The 16,390-nt window shown below is 35.7% G+C and overlaps 1 protein-coding gene across 2 annotated transcripts in view; it reads right to left on the bottom strand.

The window, feature by feature from the left end:
• Positions 1–16,390, bottom strand: part of PTPN3 (protein tyrosine phosphatase non-receptor type 3) — a gene marked incomplete at both ends in the record, with an annotated part of 168,030 nt that overhangs the window by 23,028 nt on the left and 128,612 nt on the right. For both annotated transcript variants that reach the window (XM_080339540.1, XM_080339541.1), the window contains 4 exons: positions 3,703–3,759; positions 4,745–4,822; positions 5,790–5,988; positions 8,208–8,231. In XM_080339540.1, coding sequence (XP_080195666.1) covers positions 3,703–3,759; positions 4,745–4,822; positions 5,790–5,988; positions 8,208–8,231 — 358 coding nt within the window. The remainder of the gene's footprint in view (positions 1–3,702; positions 3,760–4,744; positions 4,823–5,789; positions 5,989–8,207; positions 8,232–16,390) is intronic.

Below are 16,390 nucleotides of genomic sequence, written 5' to 3'. Positions count from 1 at the left end.
AACAACCACTGGTTATAGCTATTTGCAAATTAATTTTTGGAAAAAGTGTTTTGGGTACATTAGAAAACACACTTCAGTTTTTATGCAGTGAATACCAAGAAATCCAAATATTATTTTGATTAGTGTAATTTAAGTAACATGATATTCCCCAGGCATGCACTTTTAAAATTTGATAATTTTGTTATTTATCAGATTCTTGTTTGGTGGATATCAAATGATATCTACAAATAGAGAATATTCTTCCTCACTTCATTCACTGAAAGTTTTAGCAAGAAGATGCAGGTAAGTATTCAACCTATGATGCTCAAGTACCCTACATTTGTGACACAGTCTTTTGCTACCTGTGCTGCAGAGAACACTAAAGCAAAGTTTTCCCCATCTCAAATGAAAACTTACATTTTTTTTCTTGTCTTGGATGCAGCAATTTAGATTAACTGTTGAACCCTAGGGTTTGTTTGGCTTTTTTCTGCCACCCTTCTTTGTATTCTTAGCTCTAAGTCCAGTGCAAAGCAATTCAAGGTATGGCCAGAATATGACGATGATGCTACGAAGATGATTAAGGCACTTGAGCATCCTAGTATGAGGAAAGGCTGAGAGAGCTGGGAGTGTTTAGCTTAGAGAAGAGAAGGCTCAGGGGGAATCTTTTTGAGTTATATAAATACTTGAAGGGAAGGTGCAGAGAAGAGGGAGCTGGGCTCTCTTCAGTGGTGCCCAGTGACAGGACAATGTACGAGTACCACAAAACGGGTAAAGAAGACAGACAAAAGATAGATGCATGCAAGAGGAAAACCTCCCAAGCAGAAAAGCTGGTTAAAAATTTTTAAAAAGCAATAGTTTTCCCCAGCTTTTCCCAAAGAAATATGGAAAGAAAATAATAAAAGATAAGAAAGATCGATAATGATTAGTTAAAAAGACAAATGTAAACAGAAAAATAATGGGAATTAGGAACAACCACAGTGTTGCTCAACACTGATTTAATTAGGTATTCACAGCTCCCCAAAATCTCCCTTTCCATATTTTGTACAGTTGACAAAGGTAAGACTGAAGAATGCAGCTATGAATGACTGATTGATTTAATAACTCAGAAATATTTTTATTTGAGATATAAGTTATTATTTCTGAATGACAATTATTTGAAAAAAGAAGTGATATAAAGACAATATCAGGTGAGCCTAGGAGAGCCAAGAAGTTCAAAAGAACATGGAGGGAATAGTTTCTGATCTCCTATATTTGTGTATAATTTAGATTTCTTGGCTGGCTGCTGGCTTTCATTCTTTATTACAGAAAGACATTAACATCTTTGCTCAAAGAAACTTTTTAGTCATGTGACATGTTAATGGCTCATCTATCTTACTTGAATTATCTGACTAAATAAAATCTCTCTCAAAGGAGAATTAATTCCTTCCATGTAAGCATAATTTGTAGATTTTTCAGATACCGAGCTTTTCCAGACAATTAATTATGTTAAAGGCTTCCTGTCCTATTGTACACACCCAATGTTTTATTTTATGCTAATCACCTTGTTATTGCTTCTAGAAGCATGCACCCTATTTTTCAATGAGAAGCTCTATTAAATAAAACCATAATGACTACTTTAGTACCTTAGGACATTAATAACACTTGTGAAAAAAATCAGTACAGTACTTTAGTTAAAAAAAAAATACCAGATGCAATAAATGATTGTTCTTAGATTTAATGCTCTCCCACAACAACTTTGGCTGCTCTGTCCTACAATCTTCCCTTGCTGCTGTATTAGAGGGGGATTTTAAAAATAAAGTTAGGACCTGAAAGAGCAAATACGGCCTTATTTTGGTGATATTTGCTTCCTCAGATCTTTTTGTAGGAGAGTGGGAAAAAGTGACCTCCTAAACTGAGAAATAATCTTAGCAAATAGTATGACCAAGCAGCATCCCTGAGACAGTTTACAGGGTACTAAGTAAATCTAGAGCAAGATAAAATAGTAGCAAACACAATGAACAGAGCCATCATTGAACTATAATAACATAACAATGTGTTCCATAGACTGCTTAACTTGAATTTCCAATTACAGCTACATTTCATTAAACAGTCAGGAACAGGTGAAACTTAGTTTATGGAAAACAATATAATCAATGTTAATATTACATTGCTCAAAAAAAAAGTATTTTTTTCCTCCTTGCTGTAGCATGACATCAGTTCTACAACACTCCTGTTGAGTATATTGTATTGGATGACTGTTCCCAATTTATTCCCTGACTCTTGACTTGCTCACTTGGTGGCTATGCCACTAACTGGAGATGCTTAAATGAAGTGTATAAGTTAGAAGTCCAGTCCTTTTTCAATCCAACATAAAAAACCACCAGATCAATACTTTCCAGAAAACAATCTGAATCTGACAAAAGAAATCACTGCCTCTGGAAAAGCATCTTTTATTCTCTGATCATGAAATGAGCCTGTTTGCCCTACATTAACTTCAGTATCTCAAATCACCCTCAAGAAGTTGTCTAGGTTGACCATGAAATATTTTAAGTACTGTTTTAATTTCACTTTGTGGATTTAAGTTATAATGATAATTTTCTACTATTTTATTCAAATAATTATTGTAGTTCATCATGGAGTACTATGCACTGCATAAGTCAAACCAGCAATCATAAATGTGACAAAAACAGTTTCTCAAACAATCTGTTTTAGCCTGATTTACATAATGACATTTAGATATCAGCCCTGTGACTGCTTATCATATTCCAAAAGAGTCTAAAATGTGAAGAGTACATTGGATTTTTGCGATTAAGTCAGCAATATTTCCTATCAAGATTGCACTGAAATTATTTTATGACAGTTGTGAAATACACTTTGGAAGAAGGTGAGAGGAAAAAAAATTGAGATAACATATACCCTCACAAATTTACATACTAATTATTTAGAAAAAAGTTACCAAGATGTTATATGACTATTATTGGTACACAGTTCAGCAAGAGTCCTCAATGGTTGTGTTAATTCTCATGAATGTTCCACCTAGTTCATAAATATTTCCATAAGCAAAAATTCATGGCAAAATAGGAACAGAGAAAACATTGTTCTGCACCCTTTCTCCCTCTCCTGCTAAGTACTCTCCCATCCTATAAATATTTTTAACCCTAAGGATTTCCTCAGCCTGTTGTGGTTTGTCTAGTCAGCAACTGTCAGAAGGTTTTTCTCCCAAGGTTTGTCCTCTCCTGACCACCCAAACAAGTATCTTAACCACAGCATCCTTTGAATTTCACAGGTATACTATCTTATGCATGAAGAACTGCTTCAATAAGCATGAAGAACCTGACTTCCACTAACTTGCTTTGGTAGCCTGTAGTTCTTTGACTGGAATTCTCTGCTCAAAATGCTCCTAATCTTACAGATCTCTACTACATCTCCCTTAAACTAATTTTTTTTTTTTCCTAGGCTGCAGAGGCCCAGACTACTCCTTTAATAGACACTGTTTCAAATCTTTAATCATTGCTCTTGCTCCTCATCAAACATTTTCCACTTCAAGATGCACTTTTTGAGATGTCAGGGGAAAACAAATATGTTTTCTGCTGGTAATTTGTTTGGCTAACATTTCCAGATCTTTTAATCTGTGGTTTAAGAAACCACTGGTCGAGACAGTTTTGAAAGAGAACAGCTCATACTGCTTATGTTGGTGGAGAGAATAGTAAAGGAAGGGATTGAAAATATTAAGAATTTACTTACAGGCGATCCTGGAGTTATTCTTGATACCACTAATGGCATTTTTTGATCTACGCCACCCTAGAGGGATGTCAAGTAAATAACAACAATAAATTTACCATTATAATAAGCATAAGCAGTATTTAAAACACGTAATCACTTTTGTTTTTATACAAAATTTATGCTCTGTCATTATAGGCAGGGCTGGTATAAAGGAATTTTCATCAGTAAATGGGGGTGGGAAGGTGCAGTATCTTTAAAACTACCAATGTCTGGTAAACTAGACCTAGGGCCTTCGCTTGGTCATATATTTTAGTATGCAATAAAGAGATCAAATGCAGCATTTATTCTAACTCTACCATTCAAGGAAGCGTAATCCAACACTTGAATTTGCAAGCTGAGACATTGTGACAAACCTGCAAAGGGATTAGGCAGGATCACAGCTCCAGACAACTGTACTCCCTTACTCTCTCTTTACATGACGTTCTATCACAGCCCCATCAATAAAATGCCCAGGGTGGAAAGATCAAACTCTGCCCTGATTTTAATATTATGGCTGCTTCACACTACTCTGTCAGCCTAAATGGAATTTCAGTGAGGGAATGTAATAAATTTACAAGTCATTTATCATTAGTAATTTCAATTTTCTTCATAAATTAATTTTCACCTTTCAACTACTATTTTTTAATGGATATGTTCAGTTGGATAGCACAAACTATCTAACTTGTTTTATAATACAGAGGTCTAATTTTCCAAAAGTTGATGCTTTAAATTAGGCTTTCGAGTTCATATTTAAGCTGCCAAATAGGCATTCTGCTTTGGAAATGTGCCATGCCCATAGTATATGCAACTAAAACCCACAGAACTAGTAAAGGCTCATTTCTGTAAATGATGCTTTAGCATTTAATGATTAGGCTGCCACTTCTAAAAACTCTGCGCATAAGAAATTCCTGTAAAATATATTGCTTTTCTCAAAGCATTGCATTAAAAATGAAGAATAACCATTAAATCAAAGCATAGTATTTCTATAAAGCATTTAAAAATAACTACAAGATTGCTGGTTTACCTTTAGATTAAATCCAAACTTCCCGTCTTCGTCTGGTATGATACGCACCAAAAGTAAATCTCCCTCAATTACATCATTCTGCAATATATAGAAAAAAAAAGTTTCCTAATTTTTAAAAGAAAGTTGCAGCAAATTAGAAAATAGTACATCCAAATTCCAATTTTAGATGTGAACAAGAATACATAAATCCATATTTAAAATATGAAGAAGCTAAAGTTACAGAATATGCTCGTGATCATAACTTTTTAAATTGTAAAAATAGCAACATACGTAACAGCAAACATGTTCTCTGCTTGCTCTGTCCTAACACTGTTACTCTCATGTTAGCTTTCTCAAATGATAGCTCCTATTAAAATTTTCAATGTGTTGTCTTTACTAAAGGTGACTTAAAAGGAAAAAAAAAAGATAGTTAGGTGCAACGTATTTGAATCAAATCTACTCTGAAGACCATGAAGTGACTACTTTTCCCCAGTTTTTCTCCTCTAAGTGGGTGCATTAATATCTTCTGCAAGAGATCCGCAAAACAGAAGGGTTAAAAGTTGGCAGCAGCTACTGGACAGGCAGGTTAGGAAGCTGTTTAGCACCCTCTGGAACAGGCTGGAGAAATGAGGGAAATAACGTAACACCAGCAGGGAGCTGCTGTGCTCTTGTCAGTGCAGAATACAAAGGATGATGTTTAGCCACCCTGAAGAAGAGACGTCTTGGATAAAGCAGAGTTGTGCCTGATATCAAGACAGAGAGCAACGTGAGTTATCTGATCTTTCCCCTTGGAGGAAATGTATGGATTCCCATTCCACTAGGAACTTCCCCTGCAGATGCTTCTGGAAGCTCAGACACTGTGGAAATCAATGCAGCTGGCAGGCTTGCCTGCCATGTTTTGTACATGATCTTGATAAATTCGAGTAGTAAGACAAGATTTATTCTTGTTACTGCATAAAACACACTCATCCTGAAATGCAAGCAAAATTTTTGTGCATTCTTAGTCTACAGTTCAAAGCTACTTTCAGTACTAGTTTTGACTTTAAAAGCATACAATTGGACATACCTTATCACAGTAGTACTGACTGGAATCTTCTGTTGAGTTACTTTTTGTAATGTTGTCATATGTTTCTAAGAACTGCTTATCCACCCCTTCCAATGGGTAAGAGCTGGAAATGTTACCAACTCCATTGGGAGACTCAGCGAAGGCTTTAGGTGAGATATGGGTCAGAGGTCTCTGCACTGGACTGTTTCCCAATACATTCCTTCATTTAAAAAGGATAAATAAATATTACAAAGGTATTGCTATCAGGATTTTTAAATTAAATAGTACAACATACAAATGTACTGCCCAGTTAAAAGAGCGAGCCAACTTCAGATATAACACCACTTCTTGAGATGCTAGATAATAGGACGGGAATATGATTTAAGCCTATCATTTGATAAGTGGATATCCAGAAGAATGGACAAAAAACCAAACAGAGTAGCAATAACATTTAAAACAAAATATTTGGATGTCACAGTGGTACAGGAAATCACAGTAACGTGAAGAGAGCCAAACCCCAGGGGAAAAACACTTCAGTTGCCAATCCTACCCATGAAAAACTTCTGCCGTGATTCCACTGTCTTTCATGCACAGCACTTTCATTTTCATTCCTCCCTCTCATGAGTGCTATCTCAACCTTAGCCCTCTGGGAGGAGGTGGTTTGCAGAAAAGCCATAGTAAATTGTCAGAAAAATAGGAAATGAAGTGACAATGAAAGGTTTAATTACAGTTAATATATTGTGCAATTGAGGTAGTTGGAACCATGTAGAAGGACCCAGAATTAAACTGGGTCACAGACCTGGTCTACTGATTCAAGAACCTTAAAATTCAAGGATAACAAAAGTTTTTTTTTTTTTTTAATATCTCAAATCTTAGAATCTTAAAAATCTTAGTTTTGAATATCTCAAATCTTAGAATTGCCCAAGTTGCCTAGTGGTGCTTCAGTACATTTCAGACATTCTTTTAGCACATGCCCTCTTACGAAAAGGATGAAATACAGTCCTATTAGACAACTAAAGCCCTTCTTTAATTGGACCAAACTCACAGATACCACACAAACTAAGTGCTCTGTCTTTATAAATGCTACATAACACTGTGAAAAATCTCTGTCCTGGGGAAAGCTCAGGTATAGCTAAGACACTCTTCTCTGTCACTAACATACAGCGCTGTATACGGCACAGAGTTCTAGCCACTTGTACTGCCCCACTGCAGACAGACCTTTCTTTCACTTCCATGACAGATCCCATGCTCAGCAGCAGTACATTTTGCAAGAACACTCTGCACTGCTACTGATGACAACCCAGCACCACAATGGAGCATGTTTGATCCTTGGAAGTACAAGTACTGTTAGTTGCTTGTTGCAGTTTATCCCTAAAAGCAACATCAAATTCTGACAGGGTTCAAGTAGCAGAAGTACAGCCAAGTAAACCTCGACAGCAAAATTTGTAAATTCAAACATTTCTTTCTGCTCTGGTACTAGTGTAACTATATATTTGAGCTTTTCTGAACCATTTCCAGCCACCACGGCTGGCTGTCAATGAAGAAGTAATACTACACTATAGAGTAATATAACTTAGGCTTTTAACATAGGCTTTTTGCATTGCAGCAAACTCTAGCAATGCAAACACTTATTTCTCAGCTTGTGGAAATCTGACTGCAATAAATGCGAACATTCTGAAAGGTGCTATCAAGCAAATGTATTCTTGCCATAATATTTCTGATGTTCAGTTATACTACCTGTACTTAGTAATGGGGATGAAGTGTTCTGCGCAACATTTGCAGAATTTGCAGTTATTACAGAAAATATTTCCCAGTGTTCAGGAGATATTATCCACCTGGCTCTCTGAGTAAGTGGAAAACACTTTGAAGTAGTGAACTGTAATGACACTTAGAGGAATTATACTGTCAAAATTTTGTTTTTATCTGATATCTTTGAGGACCTTCCGTAATTCCTGTGAGGTCGATATCAAGCAAGAAAGAACACTGTATATGTAAATACATCATCAGTTTTTCAGACCATAGCAATTTAAGCGTTAACGTTTCACTTGCAAGCTGAGATGACAGTTCATAATGATTTTCCAATGTAGAAAAAATTTTACATACCAGAAAAATATGACAAATTATTTCAGTTAATGACTTTTGGTATAATATAGAGAGTTACCAGATAAACTTGCTAGTGGATTTTTGCCTCAGTTTTACAACTATTTTTGAACAGCTTTTTTATTATTAGTGATTAGGGGTGTATTAGGACTTAACACCTCCCACATTCTGATCCAAACACCTAATTTTTTCAAAAAAATCTTTACAGTCTTCATTGGTTTATACCTTTAGGGTTATCTTCTAACCATACAAGACCACTACTTTGAGAAATCAGTTCAAGTTATATATTTTATTCCATATCTTAAAGCTAAAATAGTAGAAAGTTTAAAGAAAACTCACTTTGGTGATTCTTGTTCAGATGACCTGTCAAAAAACCAAAATGGTAAATGAACATAAGTTAAAGCTTCAGGAAAATAAGAACTGAACTCTAATAAAAAGTAAAATGCCTGCATAAAAGCCAAAAGGTGTGATTACAGTAAACCAAAGAATATTTAATCCTATGCTGAAAATCTGAGACAGACAATTATGGAATCTATGAAACACTTAAAAATCCCAGGGAGCTCTAACAACTCACTTCCACTTTTGGCACAAGCCCAATTACAGACAACGCACATCTGCTACTGCAACTTAAACTATGTAGGAGTTTACAGAGGCAATTATTTAGCAAGACACACCATGTCACTTAAGGAAGCTTTAGATGTGGAACACAGTGACTGCAGCCATCACTTACTGTATTTTGCAAAAAGTCAAGTGTGGCAAAATCTTTATGCATAGGTAACAAGAAAAGAGCACAGGCAGCTTCAGAAGCATGAGGTTTCTGACACTTATTCTCAATGTGAGAGCAGAACAGATGTTGACAGAGAACTTTAAGACAAAGCATAACTGAAGCAGAGGTGGTTACACAGATGAAGAAAATCTATCATGGAAAAGAAATAAAAATTTGCAGTACATAGCATTTTCCAAGGAATTCAGTTAGCTTCATCAGAGATCACCTGAAACAGTGAGCTAAACTATACTACATCAATTTAAACAATAGTTGTAATACTAAGATAAAATTGAAAGTAGAAGTTATCAAAAAGGTGCTTGCAAAGCAAAGTGAATTTAAGACAGATGGGATACCTTTACAAATTTAATTAAGCAGTGACCAAAAAACCTGGATTAATATAAGTCCATGCTGGAAAAATACAAACATGAAGTAGTTTGGTCTGAATGTAGAGTTGCTGAATTGTCAAATTATAGGCAACAATTCACAGCATACAGTTAAAATTTCAATTCTTGTTCTCTAAGACAGCTTCAATACTAAGAATTATTTACTATGCTTCATCCAAACTACAGTAAGAATAGCAGTATCAGTTCAGATGCATTTTCCTGTATGTGTTCTACAACATGAAGAAATTATTCTTTTTTTTTTTTCTTTTGTAAAGCACTAAACTTCTTTGATTTTTACTGCCATCATGCCCCTCTTCTGTTTCTACTGACATCCACCTCAGTTCTCCCACAAATGCCTCTGGTTCTCCTTGTTTGCAATTCCCACAGTATTTTTAGCCCCTAAGTGCCAGCAGTGCACTGCAGATCCTTTGGGAACATGCACTCGTTGCCTGACCATCCCACGCCTAAATGGAACAGAGAATCACTGAACTTGCACTGTAATTGCTCAGTGAGAGGAAAATGCTAGTTTAAGGTGACTTTCACTAATCTTGTAGAAAACTTTGCATTGTTGAAAACTTGACTCCTACATTAGATTTGACTGCAATTCTCCAACATTCTCCAGTGGGAACAGAGGCAGATGGGCAGTGCAATGACATAAGTCTTATTTCCTCAGGAAGGCATGCTAAAAATAAAGAAATATTGAATTTATTTTCATTTCAGCTAATTGATTTCCTTGTGAGGCAAAGAACAATGAAACTGTACATCCTTTCTATGTTCTGCTGCTGTAGAGCAAATTCTCTGTAGAAAACAGGTTGTTGTAAGTTAATCCTTGCAAAAGCCCTCATCAAAAATTTACACACATAGAATTACATTGCATCGCATTTTAATATATTATCTCCCCTCTTTCCTCCCAGTAGAGTGAAGATGTTAGTGACAGAAAAAAACTTGGGCTTCCATTCATATACTGTGTGTAAACTTACAGCAAATATTTCACCATCTCAATATATTTGAAGACTTAAATGTGGGATATTAATTCTTAGTAATATTTGCTGAAGGTTGATCTGTTGAATTATTGCACTTTAATTCAAACATATCAGGTCTCAAAGAGTTACTGACTCATTTTGTAACCTTTTAAAATGGAAAAAGGTAACCAAAAATTTAACTTAGGAAGTGACCAAATTCAAAGCTTAAAATAACTCACTGGGGACAATGCAGCTCTGTCTTCCTGAAGTCCTTAGTAGCTCAGCATGCTAGAGCTGCAGAATTTTGTTCTGCAACTGAGTTAGATAGTATTTCTAGCATTTAATTACACACCAAGATGATAAAGTACCTTAAACGGGAATAACTAGATCTTTTCTGGCTATGCAGTATTCCACATTTTACGAACGTATCTTCCCCATTTTACAATGTATGACAAGGAGCATATTTTAAGTCAATAAAAGCAACACTCACCAGACCAGCCATTCAACTTTTTCATCGAGAAAGAGCGCCCTTCCTTGCAAGGAGATTAAGCTTTCCATTGGTGCAGCTAACAAGCAGACACTTCAAAACTGCATGTAATTTCTTTTTCTTACTCCACAATCTATCTAAAATGATGCCCTTTCAATTTTCCACTCAATATAGGTTTCTATGTTGGTGCTGATCTTCATAATAAAACTCTTTGCCCTGAAAAGTCTTAACTCTCCTGTCAGGAGGAGAGAAAGGAAAGGTCATAAAGAAAGATCCCTCCTCCCCAATTTGCTGTGCCCTACCAGGGAATTCTGCTATTCTGAGAACTGAGTACGATGAAATACAGTGGAGTAAAACCCCAAGAGAAAAGGGACAACTGAAACAATAGCATGGTAGCAAAACTCCCTCTTTACAAACAACTGAAGGAAACATCTGTAGGTTTTGCCCTTGTGCTGTTCTTGAGGTTCTTAAAGCTTCTTTTATTGTAACACCTGCTAAGGAGACTGAATGTGTCAACACTTCCATTATCACCTCTTTTCTGAGAACTCACCATTAAAACTGGGATTATTATTCATAAGCCAAACAAGTGGAAGATATTTGCAGCAACACCTTTTTGTTGCCTTTTAGATAAATTTATATACAGATTATTCAGCATTGCTATGAACAGAAAGACCATAAAAATGACATGTAAACTTTTTGTGCTGCATACTTAAGAGTATCATTAGAGAAAAACTTGAGGACTTCATGGTACACACAAGTTTCTTAGTGATTTTCTATAAATTTCAAACATTCACATTTGTAAGCTGCTGCCATCACCCATAAAAAGATACTTTCATGTACTCTGCATTAACTCTATTGACCGTATTCCAGTTTACTGACTTCCCATGAAACTTCCATGTATTCTGATACTCTGCGACTTCTTGGCTTGCTGCAAAATTTGCCTTATCACAGATTTGCAATTCAACATTGAGACTCTCTTTTTGGATGCAAGATGATTGGTTTTTGAATTGGCAAGAAAAGTGTAGTACATTTTAATAAGGATATATATTTAAAAAGAAAGGGTCACATGTAAGCAATATTCTATTTGAATGTATATTTGAGTGTAAGAGCACAGAAAAACTCATAAAAGTCTATTAGCAGCAGTCTTAAAAGACTAATTTGAAATTAACTGAAATGTTCTCAGATCCATTGCCTAGTATTAGAAAGAATCCTTCCTTGAGAATAACTGAAGTACACAAACAAGAACAACAGACTTGTGGAAGGCAGCAGATTTTAGGAACAAGAAATTGACCATATCTGCATATGATTAAAAACTACGGATAAATAGTTTAAAATTATTATTTAAATTATTTGCAATTTTCTACCAGGAAAGTAGTCACTAGGATTAGGGTGGATAAATTGGAATGGTACTTTCATCAACAGTAATGCTCCAAAAATTTTGTTCACAAAAGGAATCATATTTTAGTTAAAATAATGATGTGTTCCCATAGCACATTCACTAAAGCTCACCATGCAGCTACAGTTTATTGTCTATCAAAATGCTAAGCTGAAAGAATTGAACAAATACAGCATACGTTCAGGAAATCTATTTTCAGTGCAATAGCTTCACCAGATGATGCATCACACTTATACCAGGAGTGTATATGCACTTCCAGAAATTCATAGCACAGTGTAAGTGAATTTCCTTTTTCTATACTAGTTCATCATTTCATTTCCTTCCCCTTCAACTCCGTGACTGTACACATTATGCCATCTATATCACCAGCAAAAGATAGTTTTAGAATGCAAGTTAAAGAGGTTTATAGCTTTGCAAACATGTTTAACTTTAAGAGAAAAAGCTTATGCAGGAATATGTTGCATTTCTAACAAGCAGAATTGTAGACTCAAAGTAATTTAGGTTGGAAGGGAACTTGAGAGATCATCTAAACTCCTGTTCAAAGAACAGCCAACAATGTTAGATGAGGATGTTCAGCTCCTTGCCACGTTGCATTATGACATTCTCCAAGGGTGGAAACAACTCTGCCTTTCTGTCAATGTGTACAAGGGTTTAACTAATCTCAGTATGATTTTTTTTTTTTTTCTCAGTGTCTTTTAAGCATTGCTATAACTTATATCTTGCTATAACTTGTGTCCTTTGCCTCACACATTTTTGCTGTGTGCCTCCAAGAAGAGTTGGCTCCATATTCTTGGTAACTCTCTTTTGGCAAAGATGAGACCAACCTCTCCTCAACCCACCCAGCCTTCTGGTTTTCCTCATACACCACACACTCACATCTATGAATAACTAGCCAGATTTATCTCATCAATCAAGATATGACTCTAAATATAAGATCTATAAAGCCTCACCTGTCAGTAAGTTTTTCTTACTGACTCATACTATACCTTAGCACTTGGAAATGTGTTTTACAATAATCCTTTTGGTTAAACAGAAAATTTCACAGCTAATCTTTTCTTGTCAGGCCATTGAATCTAGTGTAAAAAACTACCAAAATGCTTGCTCCTATGCCGTCTGCTGTTGCAAACCAAACATACATCTTTGGTTTATTTAATTACAGAGTGAACAAAAGAAACTGAGTACAGTTCAAGTAGCAAGACCCTCCACACATCTTTATCAGGTTATTTTTCCAAGCCAATAATTCAGTTATTTTTTCCCTTATGATAGCATCTTATGTAAATAAATTTATATATTCTTACCAACAAGTACCCTTCCCACTCAGAAAAGGCTGTTCAAAACATGAAAAAAAGGCATTAAGAGGGCGAGCAACAGCTATATGAACACTCCAAACTATTCCACCTACAGTATAAAAAAAATTTTAAAAAAGTGCAAACCATGAAACCTGAATGCACAAGTTCAAAAATTAGCTCTGCTCCCCATTATAAAGGAGAAATTGGTCCTGCATGGGTAACATGAATAAGATTGTCCTGAACCACAATGAAACCTGTTTGTTTCAACAACCCTTTGCATCTAACACTTCCTTGTCTGAAAGAAACACCAGTTTATTTAACGAGACAACATTCAATCAGGGGGCAAGTGTGGGTGTTGGCAACAAGGCATGGTATTCTCACAAAGCCAGATTAAAATTCAAATTCACAAACAGGAAAGAGTGGTGGACACCCTTCCCTTTTCATACTGAGCAGTGGAAAACCACACAGCTTCCCACAGCTGTGGTCTCGGAGGTTAAGACCATTAAACAACACAGTGGGTTGCAGTTTTTGTTTCTTGTCATTCATTCACTTTCATTTCTCATTGCACTGTGAAGTGTGAACATCTGACTCACACCTCAGGTACCAGAGGATGCTTGAGAAAAAGGAATCAAACAGGCAGGGAAAACTGAAGTTCAAAGCTACTTAAATACTATTTGATTTCATGTCTTTACATTTTCATGGCAAACCTTGGACTTTGGTATTTTAAGTTCCTGAAGTGTTTAAAATGTGTGTTATTGAAACATTTATATCTGAAGATTTTTATTTTACAACAAATACTTGAACATAAGGAAAGAAGCAAACTCATTTTAGCCATTTAAATTTTCACTTATTTACTTGAAGGTAAAGAGCAAACTAGTTTCTTTTAAGTTTTTTATTTTCTGTTCTTGTAACAACTCATCACTGAAGAATCCTATGCATGAATTACTGGGCACAATAACCCCTAGGCTTTTTAAAAATATATCAATACCAAGAACCAGAAGTTAAGTTGGAGATGGGCAGTGCAGTCTTTCAAGAACAGAACTAACATCTGATGCAAGAGCAAGCAGGTCAGAGTACATGATACTAAAATATAATCTGTCTATTGCCCCAGTTAAAGCCAACTTAGATTTGAAGGTTACTGCTGAAATCAAAGGTATTTTAGAATTTCCCAACCTGGTCTTGAAACAATGTCACAAACTCCAATATGACTACTTCATTTTCACTGTAGCCTTTTGCCCTTAAATGACAGCAGCATACAGATTGCACTAGTCTCACAGAAAAGCAAATCAGTAATGATGATCTGCTCCTCTCCACCACTGAGGGTTTCCTTATTCCAAATTTGGAAAGTGTCACAGTACCTTTATCAAGACAGACTGCAATGGTGGTAAATCTTCAGGTACTAGAGCAGGCTAATAAAAGGAAAAATTGCAATCAAAAAGAATTCCCTGCACAAGTCCATTAGCCTGCATTTAAAAATCAGCTGCTATGGTTTAAACCTGTTGCACTGAAAGGGAAACATTTTTCAGGGCAGCCTCTTCCAGGAGCTCTATCCAGGCTACCTATCAGGACAGCAGATGGTCAGGACAGGTTGATGCCAGGTGGCCTGTTGGTATGACAGAAATTTGGAAAAAACACCAAAATTAAAGCATCTTTTCCACAGAAATAACTTTAGAAATAAAAAAGCCTCATGATGTAACTTATTTTCTGTCTTAAAGGAAAGCCACAAGACCCTCTTTTCATTTTGCTCCCCTAATACATATCTTGGTGTTCAAGGACATCTGAAGATATGTAACCTTATAGAACACAGAGAAATTTTCTACTTCTCTTAAAATAAGAAATGTAGCAAATGCAAATCTCTCAAGAACAACATTTTCAGTGAAGCTGAATTCCAGACTAGGGAAAGTCAATTTTAACTGAAAAACAGTTATAAAACAAGTCCATTTACTAATTAGTATGTTTTATCTCAATTACTATCCTTGAAATAATTTTAAAAACAAAACAGTAGTAGTATCATGTGCATACACATATAGACATGGGATAAATATAGTGACAGAGTACAGCACACAGTCAGAAGATAGACTGGGTTACCTGTTCTGAACTGGTGAGGCACAGCCATAACAGTGTGGTATAACACAGAAAGCAACCTATGAGACTTTGAAAGGCTCGGTGTGGGCTCCATGTCTATGTTAGTGTTAATTGTCTAGTGGCAGTTACAATCAGATGAGATGCACAGCAGTAGAGCAACAAAGAGGAGAAAGAACTAACAGGGGAGGCTTTCTTCACAAAGGCTGGGGAGCCCTGGGCTAAAAAAAAATCCTCTTGAAGTCCTCTCCAGCATTGTCTTTGATGACAGGTTTTATGTGCAGCTGTGATTTGAGACAGTTGGCTTAGACAGGCAAACCTATTCATGCCCTGTGAATAAAGCTCTATTTAAAATACATTAATTTGGGATTAGAGCAATTTTTTGTCCATAATACATATGTAATAGACAGCTCCAATCTTTTCTGCAGACACTAATCTGGGAGAGAAAAATTGCTTCTTTTCACTATGTCTGAGCCTCATATTGTACTTGAATATGAAAGTAACTTAGATAATTTTGGTAGCATAAGCAGTCTAGCTACACCAAACACAAGACTCATGAGCTTGCCCTGGTTTCTGTAGCTCACCTATGCACATGGTTTGCTCTGTTTTCTACTCTTTTTTTTTTTTTTTTTTTTGAGTTACAGCCTGTAGGATATAGCTCATAAATTTCAGTTAGAAGCTAGCATGTTTGCACAAAGCACATTTTAAAAACAATCACTGTGTTCTTCTGAGAAACAATATAATAAATGACAAAATATTCTTGACCCTCATCTCCAGCATGCTCATTTAAAGTATTTAACAATAAATAGGTGTTGACACGTTGATACAGTACAATGCATTTAAAGAAGTAGAAGAAGAAATGTTAATAACTGATACATTTTATGCTCTCTAAACAGAGCTGTAACACATAATTTGTTTTCTAAATTGTGTAGTGTTTTAAAGAAAGAAAATAGAACTTGATTGATTCTCTTAAGTGAGTAAACACAGCAAGGAAGAAATTCAGTTATTAAGAAAATAATTATATTCGGTATTGTCAAGAAGAAAAAAAAAAAGGCGTATAGGGAAATAAATGCAGGTGTATGTACTTTGCCAGCAGTGGTGGCTCCTATAGATCTGATACCCACCAAGGTTCCAAACATGCCTCTGTAGGATTAAGT

This window comes from Nesoenas mayeri (genome assembly GCF_963082525.1).
Source record: "Nesoenas mayeri genome assembly, chromosome: 2".
NCBI classification, from domain to species: domain Eukaryota; kingdom Metazoa; phylum Chordata; class Aves; order Columbiformes; family Columbidae; genus Nesoenas; species Nesoenas mayeri.
Note: the sequence above shows the minus strand (reverse complement) of the source record. Positions and strands in the feature narration are given on the sequence as shown.